This window comes from Electrophorus electricus, chromosome 9 (assembly GCF_013358815.1).
Source record: "Electrophorus electricus isolate fEleEle1 chromosome 9, fEleEle1.pri, whole genome shotgun sequence".
In the NCBI taxonomy this organism is placed as follows: Eukaryota; Metazoa; Chordata; class Actinopteri; order Gymnotiformes; family Gymnotidae; genus Electrophorus; species Electrophorus electricus.
The window spans coordinates 6,228,000-6,253,023 of record NC_049543.1 but is presented as its reverse complement, the minus strand read 5'-3'; the positions used below and the strand labels follow the sequence as shown (position 1 = coordinate 6,253,023).

The following is a 25,024-nucleotide window of genomic DNA, read 5'->3' as shown; positions in this document are numbered from 1 at the left end:
TGCTGACATGACTGCACTGCACCGTAGCTGCCTGTTGGGCAGCTACACCATTTCTGCTGTCACCTACACTTTTCCCGTTCATGCCACAGACGCTCGACGGTGCCGAGATGCAGACAGGGCCCAGTCCACTGCAGCAACGACCACTCACCGTCATGTTCCTGCAACCAACCAGAGGCAACATGTGCCTTGTCATATTGTGCACCATCATGCCGGACGGGATGGAGAGAGTCAGCGCACCTCTCGTGTAAAGCTAAAGGAGGAAGTCTTTTAGATTTGTGATCGAGCAGATTTGATACATTTCAAAGGTTTGTTCTGCGTGCCTGCACATTGTATATCAGTACAGAAAATACCTGAGGCTGGAGTTAAGAACTGCTGCCTCAGTTGTCCATATAGTTCAAAATTTGTATTTTTCTAGCAGTGTAATAGAGTTGGGTATGTGATGGTGCGTGGGTACTTGGGTTCAGTTCCTTTGTGGGCACAAAGAAAAAAGTTTCAGAGGTAAAAATTTTGTTTTTGACAATCAGGCTTCGAGCTATATTTAGAGCATTCCGTTTAGTCAATAATGTGCGTGTGTGTGAGAGTGCGAGAGAGAGATAGAGAGTGAGTGAGTGAGTGTATGTGTGTGTGTGTGTGTGAGAGAGAGTGTGTGTGTGTGTGAGAGAGAGAGAGAGAGAGAGAGAGAGTGAGATTGAGTAAGTGAGTGTGTTGTTACAATCTTCTTGTTGGTTCTGAAGAGGACACTACAGTTGCTGAAGGCCACATTAACTTATACAGAAAGTCTGTGAGCCATTAGACAAATGGCAGAAGGCTTTTGTAAAGAGTACTCTGACAATCTGTAATGCCACGCGGATGCAGATAACTTCCTAATGGGGATCTTTTCTGTACATCCACACTGGAAACCGCCTAGATACTGTAGGCCAAATGCTGCTACACTTTGGGCTTTGTAGCTCTGATGCTGTTCTCATTTCTTCAGTACAAACTAAAAACAGAAATGTGATTTCATAACCTCTCTTTGTTTCCTGACAGTCTGTTCTTCACAATGAAAAATCATACTCTGGGTTGACACACCTTCCTCCTATGAAGCTGTTTGAAGCAAAAAGATGGTATCATTATGACAGGAAGGTAGGACAGTTTACATTTTCCAGTTTACACACACACACACACACACACACACACACACACACACACACACACACACACACACACACACACACACACACACACACACACACAAGCAAGGGACCTTGGTGGTTCAGCAGCACAGTGGGATCTTTCAGCAGGGTCTCACAAATCTCAATTCTTCAATGTGTCCTTCATAGTCTCCTCCACGTTGACACAGATCTGTGCACGTTAAGGCTTTGTTGCATACACAATGAGCCCATAAGCCTTTCTGGCAGCCACAACATAAGAGTTCAAGGATGGACTGGCTTATCTGTGGAAGAGTTGGCCACGACGGTCTCCAATCGCTTGGGTCCAAGCAGCCCTGGTCAGTTAAAGAGGGGTGTATTTGGAGCCAACTCAAACCCCCACCTCAGTGTCCTCCTCCTCCTGCATGGCGCTTCTGAGGTGCCGCACCAGTGCATCTTCAGCTTTTTGCCCTGCTGTTCTTCCTTTCATTGTGAACTGATGCACTCAGATGCACTAGATCGATGCTGAATCGGCTGCTGGTGTGATAACAGAGGAGAATTGTAAATTGTTCCACAACGGAACTGACCTCCTCTGGAGGTTTTTTGGGCTTTTGATAGAGCCATGAAGGCCTCTCTTGCCAAAAATTGGCTTTCCAGGCATCCCATGCTGTCTTCTTCATCTTAGGTTGCAAATGCAGATACTGTGCTATAGCCAGTGAAAGCATGGCACATGGTAAGGGCCTTCGATTTGTCAGAACCAGCATTCGATTCGTCATAAGCAGCAACTCAATGCATTTAGGCATATAGACATGGTCAAGACAACCTGCTTATCTTACACCTCTCTGGTTAAGAAGGCGTACCAGCGTCTCTATTTCCTGAGGAGACTAAGGAAGGACCATCTGTCTCCTCGGATCCTGACTAACTTTTATTGCTGTACCATCGAAAGTGTTCTGACCAACTGTGAGACAGTATGGCACGGCAGCTCCGCCGTGGCCGACAGGGAGGCCAAAAGGTGGTGAAGAATGCTCAGCGCATCGTTGGTGCACAGCTCCCTTCCATTGGAGACATTCACCACCAGCGCTGTGTGCGCAGAGCACACAGCATCATCAGGGACTCCTCCCACCCCAACCACACAGTTTAACCTCCTACCATCTGGGCATCCGTGCTAGAAACAGTCGGCTCGGGTCCAGCTTCTTTCCATTCACCATCACCTTACTTAACTCCATAATACACCGATGATACTACTGCCCCTACACCGTCCATACGGCGTACCCTGGACTTAATTATATTTAGCATTCACCATACTGGATATAGTGTATGTATATCATACACTACTGTTTATATCTATCCTGTACATACTATGTAAAGATACACTGTAAATATTCATTACACTATTGTATATACTACCTACATTGTATTGTAATTTATTTTGTTATACTTAATATATTATGTATATAATCATATATCTCACATATATTGTTATACTTTACATATATGTGTGTAATATATATATATTATATATATATATATATATGTATTTTTTAAACAATTTTTACATTATCTATCTATCTATCTATCTATCTATCTATCTATCTATCTATCTATCTATCTATCTATCTATCTATCTCTCTATCTATCTGCTGAAGTTCAAACTGAGCATCGGAATGTCGAAGAAAAACATGGCATGGTAGTTGGTTCTGGATGGGCTGGTCTCAGTATTTCAGAGACTGCTGATCAACTAGAATCGTCACGCACAACCATCTCTAGGATTTTCGGAATGGTCCAATAAAGAGAAAATATCCAGTGAGCAGCAGTACTCTGGGCTAAAATGCCTTGTTGATGCCAGAGGTCAGAGCAGAAGGGCCAGGCTGGTTTGAGCTGATAGAAAGGCAACAGTTACTCAAATAACCACTCGTTACAACTGAGGTATGATGAAGAGTATCTCTGAAAAAAAATGTTGTTCCACTTGCGGACCCATCGTTCTGAGTTCTCATCCCAAAAGGGGCAAGGAACAGACCAAGAAAATAGTAACCTTTAAGCAGACGGAGTTTCCCCAAGTTTTTCAATTTAGAGGCCACACTAGTGAATGTGCACTTCTAGTGTCAGCACATGGCATTGTCTTATTTCATCAAAGCATTACTATTAGTCTTCTGCTTTTTCGTTGGATATTTTATTAAAAACATTCAAAGGGAAGAAATGAAAGAATATATGGCCTGTTTGTTTAAAACAACTACTAACAGTATGTAGGCTTATAATCAGTTTTTGACAGATGAACATTGCGCTGGCCATCTACTCAAGATGGAAAAAGACTACTGTGTGCACTCTCTTGCAGGTTTCCATAGTGAGCATTGTATAGAACACAGTGTATACACACCCATACACAAACCCCCATATGAATTTAGCTGGAGGAACCCATTTTGTAAACACACGCACACAAATCGCAGTGTGAGTTTAGATACAGGAACCCATTCTGTAAACATTTGCACATTCATCCCCAACATTCAATAGTACACCACACCGAAGTCCTGTAACTGCAGCAGAAACTACCTCTATAAGTCTGAATCAGTGGGTGCTTAGCTGTTTTAATTTTTACACTGCAGAGGGACAAAGAGCCCAGCAACAAATAATAAACGTCTTATTAGCAAGCATGCAAAACAGTGAGTTTACTGCTGCCAAAATCATTTATAATGGTTCAAAATAGTGACATTGAAAAACATCTGTTTACTCACAAATATGCATCACAAAACAGAAAAGTAGAATTATAAAACCATACAAATATAATAACAGCTATGAATATAATAACAGATTTCAGTGGTTCAACATGTATTCATTATATACTATATTTAGATAAATGGTTTAGCCAATTTCCCTTTTTTTGGTTCTGTTTTTCTTATGAACATTGGTTCAAAACCTGAATGATTCAACCAACTATACAGAAACCTTAAATACAAATACAAATGCAAATGCAAAATATAGTTGCAAGCAGCAATTATCGCCATCCAAGCACCATGGGGTGCAAGAGGTTTTGTTTACAGAGAAGGTCAAATGGCTGGGAATGAAAATACCAGATTTCTTGGAAAATTTATAATTACATATTGAATTTTAAAAAATGCCCCTTTTGCAAACGTTCTTTTAGCAGCATGCGGAATTCAATCCCTTGAAGTGGGAGAAGGCAGACTCACTGTGCAGGAGTCTGAAGGAATGACCGTAGAATTAGCTAGCTAGCTAGATAAGTATTTGCTACAAAAATACTACAAACTGTATCACCTTTATCGTTTCTGATTGTATGAACTCTCTCTCTCTCTCTGTGAGTGTGTGTGTGTGTGTGTGTGTGTGTGTGTGTGTGTGTGTGTGTGTGTGTGTGTGTGTGTGTGTGTGTGTAAAACCTTTAAACAAATTGTAATAAACTTTATCTACACTCTGATTCCCTCTCTGCATTCTCAACTAACATTCTGAACCATGGGGTAAATTCTGACCCAGAACATGATGGGAGGGTTAAACAAGTTGGTGCAAAATTACACATCTTTGTATAATATTTATAGCTAGCTGTACACAAGTTAGGCTGACTGTTTGTAGCTTTACATTTGCACAGTTAAAAGACATAGCGAGCTAGCTAATTTCATGTTACAATTATTCTGTTATCACATATAATTAAATTTGCCCAGCTAATGACTTCGGCTAGGTATATTTAACTTGGAATGTCTGCAGTATTAAATTAGTTTGTTAGATAGCCAAGTCATTAACTAGACAATGCAACAAACATTCAGCATTACATCTGCCTAGCCGAAGTCTTCAACTGGGGAAATTTAACAATATATGTTTTAACAAAATGCAGCATTACATTTCAAGAAAATTGATCATGGTGCAGTTCAGAGACTAAAGTAGTGACTCAAGGGTAGCACAAGTTAGGCTTATTTTACATCCTCCAGTGTACTCAGTGTACAAAACAAACAAACAAACAAACAAACAGGGTATTGCATTTGCAACGTATAAACGTAGTGCATAATTTATATATACAAATTATGCACTACATCTCATTATATATTTGTCTGAGATTACACGCTTAAACATTGGGAAAGATTATAAAAAGTAAAGTATTCTATATTCTGTGCCATTTGTATTTTATTCTTTTGCACACATGAACAACTGGCTCCGTGTTTTAATTCTTAATCAGTAAAGATCTGAGGCCAGTTGTGACTTTGGTCAGTGCTGAGGTAAACCCATGTAAAGGATATGATTTGCTTATAAACACAGTACATTTCTGATGTTAATCATGAAACCTAATGTTAACACTACATTGAGTATGGTGTATATGAGGAAAATGTAATATATGACACACACACATTACTGGGAAGTGTCAAACAATGCAATGGACTCTGCCTGACCTTCCTCCTTCTCGGATAAGGCACGCTGAGGCTCCAGATCCACCGTTGGCGTTACTGCCACCTTCAGTCTCTGTGAGAGATTGCAATTAATCGCAATATTTTCACAGGTGGACAGCATGAGGAGGCCTCAGTGAGTCTGTGTTGTGTGTGTGTGTGTGTGTGTGTGTGTGTGTGTGTGTGTGTGTGTGTGTGTGTGTGTGTGTGTGTGTGTGTGTGTGTGTGTGTGTGTGTGTACCTGCAACAAAGGTCCTTTATTTTTCCAGATTTCATGGGCAGCCCCCAGAGGGATCCAGACTATGGAGATGAGAGAGAGGAACCAGCCCAGTACCTCGGCCCACTGTGGGTATGTGTAAGACTTGCCGTAGCGTGCTGGGGTATACTGGACTATGCTGGAGATCAGAATACCCTGCACACAAAAGGAATTCCTGCATCTAAGAACTCTTCAAGGACTTTCCAAGTGTTGCAAGTAGATACATAGAAGGGGGTGGATTAATGCCAACAGCAATTTGATACAGGGGTGACAGACTGCAGACTGACTGAATGATTAGAGATGGTGACTTCGTAATAGTAACTTTCTATAGTTTTTTATTTCGGTAGGAACCATGAAGCACCAGTTCTAGAATAGAATTAAATTAAATGGAGCTCTGTGAGGACTGAAGTGACTGTGCACATTAAATCATCCAGAAAATCTGACCCTATCTTGCAGATTTCTCCTTTGTAAGGATTTCTCCATATGAAGGATTTTGCCCTTTCTCTGGCAAGAAGCTGCCCAGGTGCGTGTGCGGTCTTTTGTAATCTCAAAACTAGTCTACTGCAACTTGCTACTTGCTGGTCTTCCTCTAAGAGCCATCAGGCCTCTTGTCCAGAATGCAGCGGCACGACTGGTGTTCAATCTTCTGAAGTTCACACATGTCACTGCACTCCCTTCATTGGCTCCCAGTAGCTGCCTGCTTCAAATTTAAAACCTTGATGCTTGCTTACAAAGCCAAAAATGGACCAGCTCCTCCATACATCGGTCAAAGCCTGATCTGTACCTCGATTATTTCGAACCTCAAGCATGGCTCGCCTTGAAATACCATGCTTCGGGTCTCATGGAAGACAAGCATCAAGACTATTCTTTGTCCTGACTCTGTCAGACTGAACACCCATCTATTTGTGGAACATTTAAATGACCCTGCTCCTATGTCGACTAACTGAAACTCTAGTACTTATTGTAGGGTATTGTTTATTACACTGATGTTGACTGCTCCTATGTCGACTAACTGAAACTCTAGCACTGATTGTTGTCTGAGATAGAGCTTCATGTATTTTGCACTTCTAGGTATCAGCATTGATCCCTGTATTTCAACAGCATTCTAGTTCATTTTTATCTTGGCCTCTAACTTACTCTACTGGCTAGGACTTATTCTATGAGTAAATGACAAAGCACTTTTGTAGGTCGTTCTGGATAAGAGCGTCTGCCAAATGCCGTAAATGTAAATGTAAATGTAAATGTCTCTCACCAGCACCAGCAGAGGAGAAAGGAACTGCCAGCACACACGGAAGTAAAGGTGAGGTGTCCTCCCCAGCATGTTCTCCACCATTACACATATCCTCCGCACTCCTGTGTGATTGTGTGTGTGGGGGGGAGGGGGGGATCAGAGAGACAGAGAGACTGTTTTTTTTTCAAGTACAACAGTGTGTTTTAGACTGCACATAAATCATCCAGACAATCATGTATGTGAAGATCTTTTTGTTTGTTTTTACCGAAGATCACTGTGACTGCCAGAACCTCAAAAAAAGCCAGAAACATGAGGGACACCACTGCAGTGTAGTGGTCCATCAACTGGAATACATATATACCACCCTGTACACACATACACACACACACATACACATACACACACACACACACACACACACACACACACACACACACACACACACACACACACACACACACACACACACACACAGATAAAACTACAATTATCCTAAAAGCCCAAAGCAAATTTAATATTCATCCTCAATTCATGAGCAAAGGTCTGTGAAAATGTGTTTACGTCACAATAATCCAAAGCACGGAGCACATTCTCTTAGAATATTCAGTTCATAATTTAAATGTGTCACTGACCCATCAAATTATACAATTTGAAACCTGGTCTGTGAGAGTACAGTAGTATTGTTACTGTGCTTGTGTACTGTCACTGTTGTTCCAGTAATGTAACTGTCACGGTGACTGTGTGGTGCTCGTTTACCCTGGTGATGTGACCGTGCGGTGCTCGTTTACCCTGGTGATGTGACCGTGCGGTGCTCGTTTACCCTGGTGATGTGACCGTGCGGTGCTCGTTTACCCTGGTGATGTGACCGTGCGGTGCTCGTTTACCCTGGTGATGTGACCGTGCGGTGCTCGTTTACCCTGGTGATATGACCGTGCGGTGCTCGTTTACCCTGGTGATATGTGGAATCCCCAGAAGAAAGCCCACTGCGCACACAGCCACCACCAGCAACTCCTTTCTCTTAAACACACGCAAAACCTTTGGACCGAAACCATCCATGATACAGGTCACAGCCACTTCTACCATGGCAAACTGCACAAACAGACAGACACACACACACACCCAAAGCTGTGGACAGATTGTGCTTCTGGAAGACACAAACTCATTACATTTGGTTTTTGTAAAGAGCAGTGTATTTGACTGTGTAAAATACTGTCCAACCTTGTGGTTGATCCTAACATGATAAAACCTTACACAGGTCAAATGTTATAATCTCCATAACATTACAGCAAACTAATATAAGGCACCATCCCTTTTGAATAAATTCATTTGCTTTCATTTTTATTTGGTTTAATTTATATGTGCATATTATTAATTTTTACTTCATTATTAAACCGTACTATTACTATAGCAGATTTCTAAGAATATGCTAAACTGCAGATCAGTGTAATTCTGAGAGCTGTGTGCTGAGTCCTCTGGTGTAACCCCTGCACACCAACAACTGTGTCCCCAAACATTACAGCATTAGGTTTACTGATGACACTACTGTCTACAGAGAGTAGGTGAAGCAGCTGGCGTCCTGGTGCGAGAACAGCAGTCTCTCTCCGAATGTCAGTACGACAGGACAGATGACTGCGGATTTCAGAAGGACCCAAGCGCCTTATACCCCCTTATCTGGCCCCAACCCCTCACCCACCACATCAGCGGTACTGCAGTATGACCACCAGCGCACACTTCCTGGGAGTGCACGTCACAATCCTCTCAAGCTCCCTCAACGTTTAGTGAAGAAACGTCTACTAAGAATCTAGTATGTGCATACCAAAATCCTCTGCACATGAACAGCCTTTCCCCACAGGCAGTGAGGTGCTGAACAGAGCTGCCAAACGAAAACTTAGACATTCAAGCTGAACTGATCTATTGCGCTACCAACTGCACCAGTTATTTGAAGTTACCCTTCTCTCACTTTAATCTGTATACGTTTGCAAAGGTATATTACTAGCCATTAATGTAAACTGAATAATACATGAAAAACAGAAATCCACCCATTCCACTACTGTCACAGGCTTAATGAGTGTTTAATCCATCATATAGTTATCTGTACAGTTTATTGTGTAGTCTTGTGTTCAGTTTAATGTGTGTACTTACAGTGCATTTACAGTCCATTTGCACTACTGGCTGTATTTATGTTTTATGTATTTATTTGAATGGAAAACCATGTGAAATATTTGAAAGGTGGCGTAAGCAGTCCCCTTGTGACTAGGGAAGAATATGCAGTGTCCTACAGAACTTTTTCATTGTTTCATGCATCAGAATGAAGGTAATGAGTGTGTGTGTGTGTGTGTGTGTATGTGTGAGAGAGAGTTATTCTGTACTTCACTGTCCAGGCCAAGGCAGAGCAACATAAAGAAGAAAAGAGGAGCCCACAGTTTCGATACAGGCATTGTGGAGAAGGCCTCTGGATACACAACAAACACTAATCCAGGACCTGTACACACACGCACACACACACACGTGAAACACAGGTAAACAGACACAAACATAGGTTATGTTTTTCCATACAAACTTCAATGATTATTAGGTGACATCAGTGCAATGAATTCAAAATACATTGAACACATTGAAAAAAATGAAGAATTCCAATCGCTCCCTCCACCCCCCAAAAATAACAAGAACAAGGCTAAATAAGAGGGCTCAAAGTAACCTCTCAAGCATGTCTCCCATTGAACGTCCTACCTTTAGCTGCCTGCTTGAAGGTCAGGAGCAGGGTGCAGGAGATTCTAATTCAACAGAACCTCTTACCAGGTCCTACCAGCTTTCAGTCAGTTCTTTGGCACAGCAGAAGAAATCACCAATGGAAATCCCCAGTAACGCTCACTGTGTCACTGTGGCTTTTTTGAAGTGACATTAGGATTCACTGAACCTTGCAGGAATTCTCCAAATAAAGCGATGGCAGGTAGTAGTGTGTTAGCAAGCTAACCCACAGACGCGCTGCCACAACAGTGCAGATGGTTCTCTATCTGAGCTAAAGAACATTCCACTGAGGGTGGGGGTGGGGGTCTGCGTGAGTGCGCGCGTGTGCGTGTGTGTATGCATGTGCGTGTGTGTGTGTGTGTGTGTGTGTGTGTATGCAGTAAGGAGGGGTGCCAGGTCTCAAGGACGGCCGAGGACATAAATACATTCTTTTAATGAATAAACAGCTCTTTCTGCTTCTTTGGCACAGCCAACCTTGCTCCCATATCTCCTCTGTCTCCTATCATTTTGGTGTTTCTTGCAAACTCCATTCCAAAAAGCCCATTTCATGCCAAGTTATCTAAAAGGGGTAGACTGGAATTTTCTCACTGCGTTTGTTGTTAGCCTTCCACATAGCCACCTGTGCTTATTAATTAACGCTCCCCCTCCCCCCTCATCTCTTACTGCTGAGGAGTTCATCACCTTCTGTGAGGAGAAGGTTGCAGAAGTCCGCCAGTCCTTTTCCTCTGTTCCCACTCTTCCAACCAGTGTGCATTCCCCAACATCTCTCTGGCTTCTTTTTCTCCTCTCTCCTCAGAAGAAATTCTTCAACTCCTGACTTCTAGCAATCCGACTGCATGTCTGTGGGATCCCATTCCTTCCACTCTGTTCCAGACGATCTCAAGAGATCTGCTTCCTTTAATCTCTCTCATCATGAACAACTCCTTATCCTCTGGACATGTGCCAACTACATTCAAAACCGCCAGAGTGGTACCAGTCCTCAAGAAGGCCACACTCGACGGCTCCTACGTTGCCCATTACAGACCGGTCCAATCAGGTAATACGGAGAGGATCCACATTCAAACCATGTAGATTCTCCACTGGTGTTCCACAGGGCTCAGTATTAGGCCCTCTGCTCTTCTCTTTTATGCTCGTTCTCTCGGTGATGTAATATCTTCTCATGGCTTCTCCTACCACTGCTATGCTGATCACAATCAATTATTTTTCTTTTCCACCCTCTGACATGCAGGTCTTTAGATGTATCTCAGTATGCTTGACTGATATGGCATCATGGATTACAGCCCACCATTTGAAGTTCAACCCCAGTAAAACTGAACTTCTGTACATCCCAGGTATTCCTGACCCTTACCATGACCTCACAGTTTCCTTCTAGAACTCACTAGTATCACCATCTGAAGCTGCCCATAGCCTGGGCATAACTTTGGACAACCAGTTGTCGTTCTCAACTCATGTTTCAAATCTAACCCGGTGTTGCAGATTTCTACTTTGTAACATACGAAGGATTCAGCCCTTTCTCTCACAGGAAGCTGCCCAGGTGCTTATGCAGTCTCTTGTGATCTCAAAACTAGGTTACAGCAATGTGCTACTTGCTGGTCTTCCTCTAAGAGCCATCAAACCTCTACAACTTGTCCAGAATGCAGCAGCACAACTGGTCTTCAATCTTCCAAAGTTCACGCCACTCCGCTGCTGTGCTCCCTTCACTGGCGTCCAGTAGCTACATGCATCAGATTTAAAAATCTTTATGCTTGCCTACAAAGCCAAAAATGGCCCAGCCCTTCCATACATCGGTCAAAGCCTGATCTGTACCTCGAGTACTTCAAACCTCAAGTATGGCTCGGCTTGAAATACCATGCTTCAAGTCTCATGGAAGACAAGCATCGAGACTATTAGCTGTCCTGGCTCCCAGATTGTGGAACAAACTTCCGCTAGCTGTCCAGACAGCAGATTCCCTTGCAGTCTTCAAATACAGACTGAATACCCATCTATTTGTGGAACATTCAAATGAGCACTGACCCTGCTCTTATGTTGACTACCTGAAACTAGTACTTATTGTAAAGTTTTGTTTATTAAACTGATGTTGATTAACAAACTAGTTCATATTGTTTATTTCACTTATCATTGTCTAAGATAGAGCTTATGTATTTTGCACTTATAGGCATCAGCACTGATCCCTGTATTTTTACAGTATTCTAGTTCATTGGTATATTGGACTCTAACCTACTCTACTGGCTAGGATGCATTCTATGAGTAAATGAGTTTCTTTGGAAAACTTGTGTACTTCACTATAATTCCGACTTCCTCTGTGGGTATGAATATGCGAGGGCATGGAGAATGCTCAACTAACTTACCATCAGTAGCTATGTCCTCTACAGGCAGGTTATGAATATGTGCCATGTACCCAATGCCAGAGAAGATCACAAACCCAGCCAGGATGCTGGTAGCTGAGTTTGACAGGGACACAATGAAGGTGTCTCTATAAAGAGAGAGAAGGAAACGGTCCCAACATGGCATTGATTATGGGTTCTCGCTTGAAAATTAATCTCATCTCATTCTTTTGCTGATCTTTAAGGATCCATCAACATGTAGTGTTACTGATTCTACATGACAGGAACAAGGCCAGACCAGCCCTGTGTTCCAAGATTCCTCACCTAAGGATGTTGTTGCTGAACTTGTTGTAACTGGCCATAGATATCATGGAGCCAAACGCTATTCCGATGGAGTTAAATATCTGTGCAGCTGCATTAACCCACACCTAAAAGGGAAAATATGATTAGCATGACATGTCAGCTCCACTTTCTGTACTTTCTGTAGCACTGTTCTTTTATTTTGTAAATGATCACAAACATACATGCACAAATATGCACCCAAACGCATGGCGCACACACACACACACACACACACACACACACACACACACACACACACACACACACACACACACACACACACACACACACACACACACAAACAAACAAACAAACAAACAAAATCCTAAACATATGATCAGTTCAAGTGAGATTGTTAGCTAGTAGGAACAGCTACATATGGGGTGGTTTTTATTTACACCCTTTGTCTTGTCCCACTGTTGCATAATACCAAATTCGTATTTCTTCTATGCATGTCTGTGATGTCATGTTGAGTGAACATCTTTGGCACCAGGTAACAGTAGTCAAAGCTTTGGTGCATGTCTCCTCAGAGGAAGCTCTTTATTCGGAGGAAAATAACATAGGCGTCCGCAATCGCCCATCGAGCGTGTGCCGTTCTTGTCTGTGTTACAGGTGAAAAAACGTGCAGACGAAAATAAAGAAAAGCGAAGCAAACGTGAGTGTCCAGCTGAAGAATTTAGTGAAAGTACCAAAAATAAGTATAAAAGGCATCGACAACGACAACGAAGGCAAACGACCGATAACGACAACAAAGGCCAACAAAACAGGCCCCTAATAGACAACACACACCACCTGAGGGAGGCGCGGAAACAAAGAAACAAACAGAGGTCGCGTGTTCACCGCAGCCGACTGCCGTTATCTGTCGGCAGGGGGCGGCACTGTGACAGTCTGCTTATATTAAACCAGTGAAATTAGCATTCCCTCCTAGATTTCTGATTTGTATAGTACAAAAGGAATTATTTCTGGTTTGATGGGGCACCACATCTAAAATTAACCAGACCAAGTAATATTATAAGCACCTCGAACACTTAAACTGCGGAAGTTGTTAGCTATTCTTCGGTGCAAGATAACCTTAATCTGCTCCACTTAGATGGTTGACACGATTCCACAGGTCGTAAACTAATTTGCCTGCCATCTCAAGCTCACCTGCACTTCCAGGAGCTTGCCCCAATCAGGCAAGAGGAAGAAGAGGATGCCGTCCTTTGCTCCAGGCAGCTGGACGTTGTTGATGAGCAACGCAAACAGCATGAAGTAAGGGAATGTAGCAGTGAAATACACAACCTACAGAAACCATTTACAAGTTATTAGAGGTCTCAAGAGAATAAATTATCCTAGAAAAACATCCTTCACTGTACAAGGTTTAATGTACAGTAATGAGGACAGGGGTTTGAGGGTTTGTGGTTTTATTATTTAAAACTGGATATGTGAATTAATTTAGTGATGATGCATATGCCCAAAGGAAGTTTTTTGTTTGTATTTTTAAGTAGCTGATGCAGCTTTTGCCGCAATATTTCCAAATAAAATTTGGACTACAGCTATTATATAAGACTTGAAAAATAACTTAAAAAAAAAGCTAATGTTGTGGAATATTATCATATCATTTACAAAAACACATTAACTTGTGTAATATTTTGAGCATTTTAGAAAACATATAATATTAAATGATTGTCAAGACTGATAAACAAAGCTCCTACGTCAAGCGAAGCCAGCTAAGCCACTGGTATGTGTAACCAGGTACATTTACATTAAAAGTGTTCAGACAAAGACAACAAAACATTACAGTACATTACAAAAATCCGCATCACGGTCTCTTCATTTGTCTCAGTAGTATGGAGATGAGGTAACCTGACCTTTCCTGTGGATTTGACCCCTTTGAAGATGCAGAGGTAGGTGATGATCCAGGTCAGAACCAGGAGACCAAACAGCTCCCAGCGAATCCCCCCCACCTCCTCAATACCGTTTGTCATCTCCAGCAGTTTATGGCTGAAACATGCATACACACCACAAAGTACACCTGTCGGTTCAGTGCACCGATACTGAGATATCTCCAAGAAGTGGTGCTGAACTTGGATTTAACACTGCTGAGTTTGGGGTTAACAAGACGTTAAGGTATGATGCACGCATAAGGGGCAAACTGCACCTGCTACTCACTCAAAAAACTGCTGACTGGCTGACTTCAGGTCAGAGGCGTTGCTGGGTAACCCAGTGGAGCAGTTGCCGACGGCATTCCACGTGTTGTTGCAGGATTGCCATGGAAATGGAGAGCCAAAAGAGTGGAATAGGTAGTAGAGGGCCCAGGTCATCAGAACGTTATAGTAGGTGGCGAGCATGAAAGAGATGACCACAGTAGCAAGACCCACCCCTGCGGACACCCATGTAAGGGGCAGAGAGAGGTCGTTAGAGAGCAGGCACACACACTACTGCCCTTACAGCAACCTCCAAGCTCTGTGCAATTCACAGATAGGCTGGGTTAATACCACAGCTTCACTGCATCAGCTAAAGGAGAAGGCACTTTCTACCACGGCAGTGAAAAATGAAAAACTTCCCTACAGACAGCTGTTTATTTTTGTCTTTGCTATTTTCTCTATCATGGAAAACAATTTATATCTTGCTTTAATAAAATAAGATTTCTGAAGTAATATGCAAATGTTGTCAAATAAACTTTTTTCCCTTTTTATTATCAGAGCATTTGATTTATTGATTGCTATTGAGATGTTTCAGAAAAGATTAAAGATGAAAAAGAACAAAGATTAAAAAAAAATGCTACAATAAATAACCTATTCCACCTTTAAATCAGAGGGCAAAAGAGATGAATTATGCAGAAAAAGGGCCCTTTAACCATGAATCACTGAAAAAACATTTCAAAGTGTTATGCAACTTAAATCTATATAGATCAACTTATGACAATTATTATATAATAGCTTCTATTTTAGCCCAAATTAATTAATATTGTGTGTTCTGGCAGAATAACTTTAAATGTTATACATAAACAGGACTTTAGAGTAAATAAGGCTTTATAGTAACAGTTCTCCTTAATGCACTAAGGAAACATATGAAGACAAAAAATCCTATGGAATCTCTACCAAGTTAATAAAAAATGATGAATTGTGGATGAAATTAATAATGCTAGCATAAAGTTTGGAGGATTTATAGCTCCAGACCTAATAAACCCAAACACTCTGAGTTCACATGCAAGCAGCTTCAAGAAGGGATAGCCTAAAATGAAGTGTAATGAATATTTAAAAACCTAGGAATTTAGAAATGTTTATCTTGGCTCCCAGAACATATTTTTATACAATATTACAATATTAATCTTAGGGTATGGTCTATGGTTATTCCATAATGTATAAAATATAACAAAGCTTTCAAAACCTAAATATTTTAAGAAGCTGGACATTTATAACCAGTTGATAATATTTTCCTGCATCAAAAATTATTTCCAATAGGGTGAGCTTTTTTAATAATCTTACAATCTCAAAGATTTAAAGAGTTTTTTTGCTCAGAAGTAGCATGTGCTATTCATGTGACCAGAGGGGTCAAGGATCAAAGATAATCATATAAACATAGCTGTACCTCATATATATGCAGCTCAAGGTCAATTGAAAACCTCTAACTGGGACATAAATTTGGCCATCCTTACTTCTGGACAGTCACTAAAAAACCTTTAACTGTGTCCCATAAAACATAGTGGGGTTTTTTTTTAGAATTTTTGTACTGAGGGTTTTATTGAAGGCTTTTCCTCTTGGGAAGTAATACAGACATACTAAGTGGAAATTATCTATCTGTCTGTGCTATAAGATACAAAAAGTAACTACAAAAAATTTTTTAAAAAGTTGATCCAGGACACAGCAGCACAGCTGGTCTTCAAACAATTGCTGTCTTGAAACACAGACTGAAGACTCGTAGATGTGTGCAGTATATAAATGACTACTGATCCTGTGTTTGTTAAAACATTGTATTGTCTTGTAACATCCTGGACTACTATTGATTAATTGACTGATTGATTGATTGAACCCTCTTTGCGCTTATTGTTGTTTTATTGTTATTGCAATTATCTGTATTGACTCCTGAATCTAGCAGTATCTTAGTTCAATGGTATCTTGGACTCTAACCTATACATTTACATAAACTGTCATGCCAAACTTGTCAATCACCCAAAGATCCACCAATCACATGTCAGAATCACAATCGTTCATATTCACAAATGTATTGGATAACTCCCTGCACCTGTTCCCCATCTCACTCTCCTATTTAAGTCCCTTGGGTATCCAACTCTACAGTTGACTGTTACTCCATCTTTTCCGGCATCACTTTTACTGCTGGGGCTGCTTCATGTGTCGTTTTCCTTTTTTGTGTCTGTTCTTTGCTTTTCATTAAATTCTCATTTTTGTGTTCTATCCTCTTGCATCTCGTTCAGTGTCTATACCATGTCACCTAAATGTAAATGTAACCAAGCAATGATTCCTTTTATATGTACATAAAGAAGTGCACACACGCACAAGTGCACACACGCACGTGTGTGGCTGTTGTCTCCTTTCCCTTTTATCTTTTTACAACGTTCACGTGAAGTTTTCATTACATTACTTGGTTTGCATACTTTCGTATTGTGGTTCCTGTTGGTCTAAATGGATTCACTGATCTGGCAGTAAAGTGGGCCTCAGAGAATCAGAGGCTTTAGACAACTTGAAAGCTCATTGGTTTTGATCAGCTTCATTGATCCTAAATGAAAGCTGTGCTCTATAAACAAGAGGCATTCCAAAGGATATTCTTTGAGTCATTCATTCTAAATGTCCTAAGTAGGAAACTCCCCCTTTTCTATGAGAGCAATACATTTCTGTTCTGTAGACAAATTATACACGGAAAGTAAGTAGGATAAAGGAGCTTCCCAGACTTTTCACACAGATTGTTTACATTGCTTCCAGAACAGATGAGATGTGGGTTTTACTACACAATGGAGTGTCTGTAAGGTTGCAGCCTGAAGTCCCAGTGGGGGGAAAACTCCTGCAGTTGTATCTGAAAATCATTTTAATCTATTTTTATGCCTGGTCTTCACAAAAATCAGTAACTGAAAGGAGTAAACACAGATCAAAAACCCATCTGTTTGAACGTACTTGAACAATGCTAAGGAAATTGAAGGTACCCGATTAATCAGGTAAATGTAAATATACATTTAAAATACATTCTAAGAAATATAAAAATACATTCCTGGAGAAATTAAAAACCTTAATCGAAAAATTTGATAAACAATAAAAAACAGACAAGTTGTAGTCATGCACACAGACAAAAAGAATAGTTATAATTAAGGGATACGCATTAAATCCCAGTCACCCCTAGTCAAAAATAATCTAATCCAAAACTGCCCTAACAACACTGTGGTTAGCCCAAATGCTAACTACTATTTAAAATATGAGGTAATCTTAAGGATGAAATACCATAGCAATAACTGCCATATATATAGTCCATTAAACATTCATGAAAATGCAGATGTCCCAGAGAACAAACTAACCAACCAAATGAATGCATTTCAAAAGTATCACCAGAGTGGAAAATTAATTTTTGGCATTATGCATTTTACAACATTTATTAAATACAGCTTTCATATAATAATGCACCTTGACTCGTCCAGATTATTATGATACACTCCTGACATATGAATATTTATGAACCATATAAATGTAATATTTAAAGGAAAGCTTAAACAGTCAGTTAAAATAACATGCAGAAAGAACTACCTGCATCAGTCGTTCAGTTAGCAAGCAGCCACTATAGACTGAAATGAGTGATATATCAAGTGACGGACCCGATAGTTTTGACCGGGTAGACTATCTCTGTTTTTGAGGAGATAAAAGCTAAAGAGAAAAGTCTGGAATTAGTGCAAATGAAAGCATGTCCTTTCATCAAAAACCATGATGACTGTTGATGGCTGAACCCCTTTGAAATGTGCAGTGGTATTCGAGATTCACGATTGGGAAATAGAATCTTACATTGTGACAGAGGCCGTCACTTAGGAAGGTTAAATGGGTGCTCTGGCTGGCTTTTTGCTCCGGTGGTCAGAGCTCACGTTTACTTCTTTGGTTCGAGTCCAGGGTAGGGTAGCTGCCTTCAGCCTTTGTTACACTTATTGTTAGAAGTGGCATGGCAGTGAGGCCATCGGGAGCGTGCCCCAGGTTGATGAACCCAACCCTGCTGTGAGGGGATGCTGTAGCCCAGTGTGAGGACCCCTGATGAGGAGCATGGGCGTGGCCCTGATGGAAAAGACACTTGTGTGTGAAGGGACATGTGGACAGTGTAATGCACAGGGGACACTCCATGGAGGTGAAGGTATTGTGATGGAGACCATCATGCTCGGAAGGGGAGGATGATGTGACTGAGACCGTCTCTTAGTGAGCTGCCTCTTTGGCCTGGTGGTCCGAGCTCACCTTTAAATCCTGTCAGAACTGGGTTTGAGGCCCAGGTAAGGCAGCTACCTTCAGCCTTCGTTACATACATGTATTTGTTGTTCTGTCATAATTAAATATGGCCAGAGCCTTCCTTCTTGATGAGCTTAAAACTACTAATGCCTTAACAGTAAGTACATGGGAGTATCTAAGTAAATATGGAATCTTCTGTGAGAAGTTCAGAACTTCAGTTTGCTTTTCACATTGCAGGGCACGTTTCCTGTTTGGCAATCTCAGCAGTGTCAACAGTACCTTTATTACTGAGGAAACCCCACTCATTATCCAGATGGCTCTGAGACCAAACAAATATTCCTCTAAGACATCTGCAATGTTATGAAAAACAAATGTTTTTTAAACTGAATGTCTGAATCCAGCCTGGAGCCATTATGGATTAAATGCTTTTATCCAGGTTTGACACAAGTAATCAGCCATCAACAGGTCATTAGGCCTCAGAACAAAACACCAGTAAACACTGTAAAGGAAAACAATGAATCAGCAAAAAAGCCTGATGTGGCAGGGAGGAGCACAGAAGGAAAAACATCAGATTAATTATGATCACAGACTACAGTTCAGCAGAATGACAAGATTGCCCAAAACTTGCAAACAATATGAAATAGCTACTGTGTAGATTAATTAAGATTGATGTTTAAATTGTAATTCTATTTAATTTAACCATAAATGATAGATTATGGTCAAACAGGAAATACAAATACAAAGTACTGTTGATGTCCTTGCACATAAGATAACACACCAAACCACACATTTATATTATTATTATTATTTAAACACCCATATTTCAAACACTCTTGCCTTTTTGCTAGATGCTGGGGGGGGGGGGGGGGGGGGGGGTCAACAGCAGACCAAGCTATCTGGAACATCTGAAGCCACTGGTGACTCACACCCACTCACCTTTCAGGAGGGGGCAGATCTGAGCCAGTCCATGCACTGGCCCCAAGCGAGTGTACTGCCCTATGGCATACTCCATGAGAAGCAACGGGATACCACATAGAAAGAGCATGATTATGTAGGGGATGAGAAAGGCACCTAGAGAGAGAGAGAGAGAGAGAGAGAGAGAGAGTGATAATGTTAGAGAGTGTTCACAAAAAAGATAAATAATATATAATATCTAAATGGAGTCTCTTTCAGTGCAAACAAATGTTGTATTTTCATTCTTAAATTTGTAATGAATATTTTAACAGGGTGATCAGTTAGACTTGGGTGGTAAGAAGGTATAACAGTACAACTCTCTATTAAACTGATACAGAGATACAAAAATATTGACAGAAAATTTTATATATATGTAAATCAGCAGGATCTAACAGGATCTGACATGTGTGGACAACATCCAGCTGTAGTCAGTGACCATGCCACTTTATCATTTCACTTCAACGTGCCCAATATAATTGAACTTCGACTGTATTCAGGGAACATGCCCCACCATGCTGTTAGCACCCAAATGTCACTTTATCATGCCTTTGCTAAAAGACTCTAAGATTCTCTTAAAACAGAATGTGCATCCTTTATTAAAATAAATAACTCTCCAAAAACCTCAACCACGTTACTCTGGGAGACACGTAAAGCAGTAATGACAGGGAAGATTAATTCATATTCAACAGACAAGAAGAAAAGAAAATGGCATTAGAAAATAATTTGGAATAAAGAATCAAAGATCTTACTGGTAAATATGCTAAAGAACCTAAAGAAGAAACACGATAGGAATTAAAACAGTTGCACTTTCAAGTAGATGATACACTAAATAAAAAAAACTTTGGATTAAGATCCAAAGACTTGGATATGAACACTTCATGGCAGACCTTGGTTCTACCACAGGAGAAACTGTTTCAAGCAGTTAACAAGGAAATATATACTTCTGAACAAGAGCCATCTGCAGATGACATTTACTGTTTTCTGAATTATATTAAGCTACCAAAAGTGAAAATGAATTCTACAAGGTTTTAATACAGATGCCAAATAACTAAGCTCAAAACTGAAACATTCAAAACCGTCGTGCCATGAAAAGATGGCACTCTTCTGATAATCTGTGAAAACTACTCAATTTGACTTAAAAGTTTTTTTTTTTTTTAATCATCTTTTTGCTGAAAAAGCATTTGACAGGGTTAACTGGAAATGTCATTTCATAACTGCAGACATATATCTTATTCATTGGATAAGGACACTATCCACTTCACCCCTGGCCACCATCACAGCTAATGGGCTCACCTCCCAGAGGTACCAGACAAGGATGCCCTCTGTCTCCGCTGTGTGCAATGTTTATAGAACAACTAGCAGCAATCAGACAAAACAAAAGCATTAAAGGTCTAATCTCACAAAACACACAACACAAGGTCAGTCTCTATGCAGATTATGTATTTTCATACTTACAGGATCCATCCAACTCTCTACAATAGACAATAACACTCAGGCATATTTTCCGAAATATCCAATTACTAAATCAACTGGAATAAATCTTCCTATTAAAAAAACATTCTATCCTAGAATCATAAATTATTCTCCCTATAAACGAGGTAGATAGTAATGCCATACCCCGAAACCTATCCTTTGCTTTTCCTTTAGGAAACATTCAATATAAAGGCATGACCATGTCTTTTCTATATCCATTTCCTCTTAATTTCAAACCATTATTGAAAACAGAAGATTTGCACCACTGGACAAAGTTATTTATTTCACAGCTTGGCAGAATAACAAATGTAAAAATGCCAATCCTTTCAAAAATAAATTATTTATTTACATTTAGATCCCTATTCAACCACCCACTAGGAGGATCAAGGTACTGGATTCTGCAATAACAAAATTTTACTGGACTAGAAACAACAAACTTTCAAACATGCTATCTAGCAAGTAAACCCCAATATATCTACATCTGGACACACCCCAATCAAAAATATTACTCATGGTTAGAAATAGAACAAGAAACATATAACTAGGAACTATCCGTATCAGGTCTCATCAGCTCACAGACCTTATCAGACCACAAAATAAAATAAAATGCCATACATATTTCCACAAAATAGTCATATCCACAACTTCATGTTTTCTTTAAATGATCTGGCCTGGAATTTCAATATCAGAAGAGATAGAGACTATGAATTATAAAGAGATAGATATTTACAATATCTACAACTGAAATCTCTATTGAAGTCTAAAATAAATATTACAATCACCTTCACCTTCCCAAATTAATTGAACACAAAAATAAAATAGCAAACTAAGAAATTATCAAAATTCTGTAAACTTCTTGACACTATGAACAATACTATTTCACTTCCCAGATCAAAATGGAAAAAGAATCTTGCAATCTTTGACTTCTGGATCCAAATATGTAAATCCATTTCCACAAAGACAAACAACAGTAATCTCTAGATAATACAATATAAAGTAATTCATAGATCACATATCACACAGCAAAAATGACATAAAATAGGACAAACAAACACAGACTCATGCTCCATGTGCCCCTCGGCATTCCTGTTGAGAGTTTTCACACTCTATGGACATACAGCAATACTGGCCCTCTGTCATAGACTTTATATCCCTCATGCTGAGCTACAACATCCCACTAGCCCCCTCACTTTGCCTGCTGGGAGACCATACAAATATAAATCCCCACATCCAGTACACTGCCCCCATACTCACTGCCCTTGGAATTGCAAAGAAAATTATCCTGAAGCACTCGAAGTTCAGAAATTCCATAAATATCCCACACTGAAAAAACCTACTATTAGCACTTATATCACTAGAAAGATCAGTTGCCACAGAAATGAATCAAATTACAATATTCAATCATTCATGAGGACCTTTTACTAAAATCCCCTGTTTTACATTTACAAAATTTAGCTGATACTTATATCCAACTTACAATTATAACTGAACACAACTTGAGCAATTGAAGGTTAAGGGTCTTGCTAAGAGGCCCAGCAGTGGCAACCTGAACCAGCAACCTTCTGATTACTACTCAAATACCTTAACCATTGTGCTATCACTACCATAGCCATCATATTTGGGTATTCCACTTTGACATGTACAGTCAAATGTAGTCAAATACAGTCATACTCACTAAAGCAGTGTTTGCCAACCCAGTCCTCAAGGGCTACCAGACAGACTGCTAGTTCAGGTGTAGGCTGGGATACAGACAAAATGTGGATTCTCGGAGGACAGGGTTAAAAAACACAGTTCTGGGGTACATATTTAGTCAAATACTAAAATACTGAAACACTGAAGACATTAAGTGTGCTACTGTAACCGCTGAATTAAGCAGCAGTCTGTGGGGTTTTTAATGCATGTTTGTTTTTGTTTATGTGATCCAGTGAAAAGTTCTTTACTGACAAAACAAACAAACAAACAAACAAACAAACAAACAAGCATGGGTATACTTCCTTGCATCTTTGAGGGTAAGCTTGGGCCCAGCTCTGACAATGGTCCTAATATGAAACTTTACCAGCACATGATTTTAATCTTGAGCCAGAGCCCAGGATAACACCAAGACAAAAGGATTAACACAGTATACTGCTTTAAACAAAAATGTCCTAAAGCACCTCCCCTTTATGAAGTACAGTGCCATTCTGTTAAATTCTTTCGTTAAAACACCTTTTGACTATGGACTAAGCAATAAACTTAGAATATAAGATTTCTGTCATAGAATTCTTATATGAGCATGTCCCCACTGCTGTCGATTGTCTACCATGAAAAGCAACACTAAAAATTAGGAATATCTTTAACAGTTCATAAACATAAATCTTTATCTAAAGTTGACAGGAGAGTTGAATGAAATTCAGCATATACATTGCATCTACTCAAACTGGTAACATGATTTTAAACTTGCCTCCAGTTTCCAGCTTAAAATGAAATCAAAATGTGAGCAAACAATTAATCAAGCAAACAAACAAACAAAAAAAGAACAAATAGGGAATAATTTAATAAATCCCGAACGGGGCCAAAAGAGTGTCCCTCACATTTGACCAATCCAGCGACTTGACCCTGCAACCACGAAAGCATTTTGCTTGTTTTGCAAGTGAAGCCTCTGTTTTCATGTCTTCTTCACGTCTAAATACACTCGTAACTTGAAATGTGGATGATGCCTAAGAAAAACTGTGCATTGCGATGCATGGGCTACGTTCTCTATTTGTACACCTGTTTCAAATGAACAAATATTTCTAAAAGGTCGGGTGAGGAGCACGCAGCCCTGGCTGAAAGAATGTGAGTTATATAAAAAATACAGGATGCAGACTACTGTAAGAATTACGGCAACCCCCTCCCCCGCGTAGAGCTGCATCTGTACCGGTGATCGGGCAACACTCACCTCCTCCGCTCCTGTAACAAAGGTACGGGAACCTCCATACGTTCCCGAGACCCACCGCATAGCCAACGGACGCGAGGACGAATTCGAGGCGCCGACTCCACGCTTCTCTGGGCGGCGACGCGCGAGCTTCGTGCACCGCGCTCTCCACGGCAGATTTAAGCGCGAGCGTGGCTTCGTTTCCGCGGTCCCCTTTAAGCGCACCGCGCGTGGGGCGCGGGGATGCAGTACGGGCCTCCAGTCTCACGCTAAAGCGCGCAGAGGACAAGCCACGGGATGCTGAGGTTACGTGAGCCACGTGACTAACGTCTCGGTAACGTCTGAGTTATTCCGTTACAAGACAAGGACGTGTACTAACTGTTACCTACCTGCGAATGTTACCTACTTTAGAAGGTGATGCTAAAGTTGATGCTAAAGTTGACGAAAGTGTCGGTTGAAATGTAGTCATTTGGAATGTAATAAAATCAATGAACCGTTACACAACCTGTTTGTAATTATAACATTGGGCTAAATTCTATTTCAGAATCTTACAAGTACAGCCTGCACATCGACGGAATAAATAGACGGCGATCTATTCCTGGTACCTGGTATTCGTATGGGTTGCCTATCATATCGTGTGTTTCACGTGTTTTAAAGAGACCGGTCCCATTGCTCCCTGTGTTGCATAGAGGAGAAATCGAAACAAGCGTAGTACTGGCTAGAACCCGCCTCTTTAGGAAGCGTCACACGACGAGCATTGAGTTTAGAGAGTCGCCCTCTGCCAAATAAAATAAAAATAGCGCTAAAACTATGCTGTGTGTACTGGCAACCAAAAGCTCGTGCACACAGACACACTATATCTACTACAGGACATAAAATAGCAGTTT

At 40.5% G+C, this 25,024-nt stretch overlaps 1 protein-coding gene across 2 annotated transcripts; it reads right to left on the bottom strand.

Annotated features, from left to right (window-relative positions):
* Positions 1-144: 144 nt before the first annotated feature.
* Positions 145-25,024, bottom strand: si:ch211-225b11.1 (uncharacterized protein LOC561694 homolog). 2 transcript variants are annotated; one of them, XM_035530132.1, is made up of 15 exons: positions 24,527-25,024; positions 24,162-24,406; positions 19,754-19,888; positions 14,559-14,769; positions 14,258-14,390; positions 13,554-13,688; positions 12,390-12,493; positions 12,090-12,214; positions 9,363-9,475; positions 7,942-8,082; positions 7,259-7,358; positions 7,015-7,115; positions 5,748-5,918; positions 5,513-5,582; positions 145-158 (listed from the first exon to the last, which is right to left on the bottom strand). In XM_035530132.1, the coding sequence occupies exons 1-15, from the start codon at positions 24,604-24,606 to the stop codon at positions 151-153; spliced, it is 1,872 nt and encodes a 623-aa protein (XP_035386025.1). In that variant the 5' UTR covers positions 24,607-25,024; the 3' UTR covers positions 145-150. The 2 variants fall into 2 exon arrangements, with proteins under 2 accessions (XP_035386025.1, XP_035386024.1); XM_035530131.1 differs by lacking the exon at positions 145-158 and having other exon boundaries at positions 4,083-5,582.

Coding starts and splice junctions, on each gene's coding strand:
- si:ch211-225b11.1 (XM_035530131.1), bottom strand. CDS start 24,606: ATGACTACATTTCAACCGACACTTTCGTCAACTTTAGCATCAACTTTA. Junction 14,770..19,753: donor GATCTGCCCCCTCCTGAAAG/GTGAGTGGGTGT, acceptor GGGTGTCCGCAG/GGGTGGGTCTTGCTACTGTG. Junction 12,494..13,553: donor GCAAGCTCCTGGAAGTGCAG/GTGAGCTTGAGA, acceptor TTTCCCTTTTAG/GTGTGGGTTAATGCAGCTGC.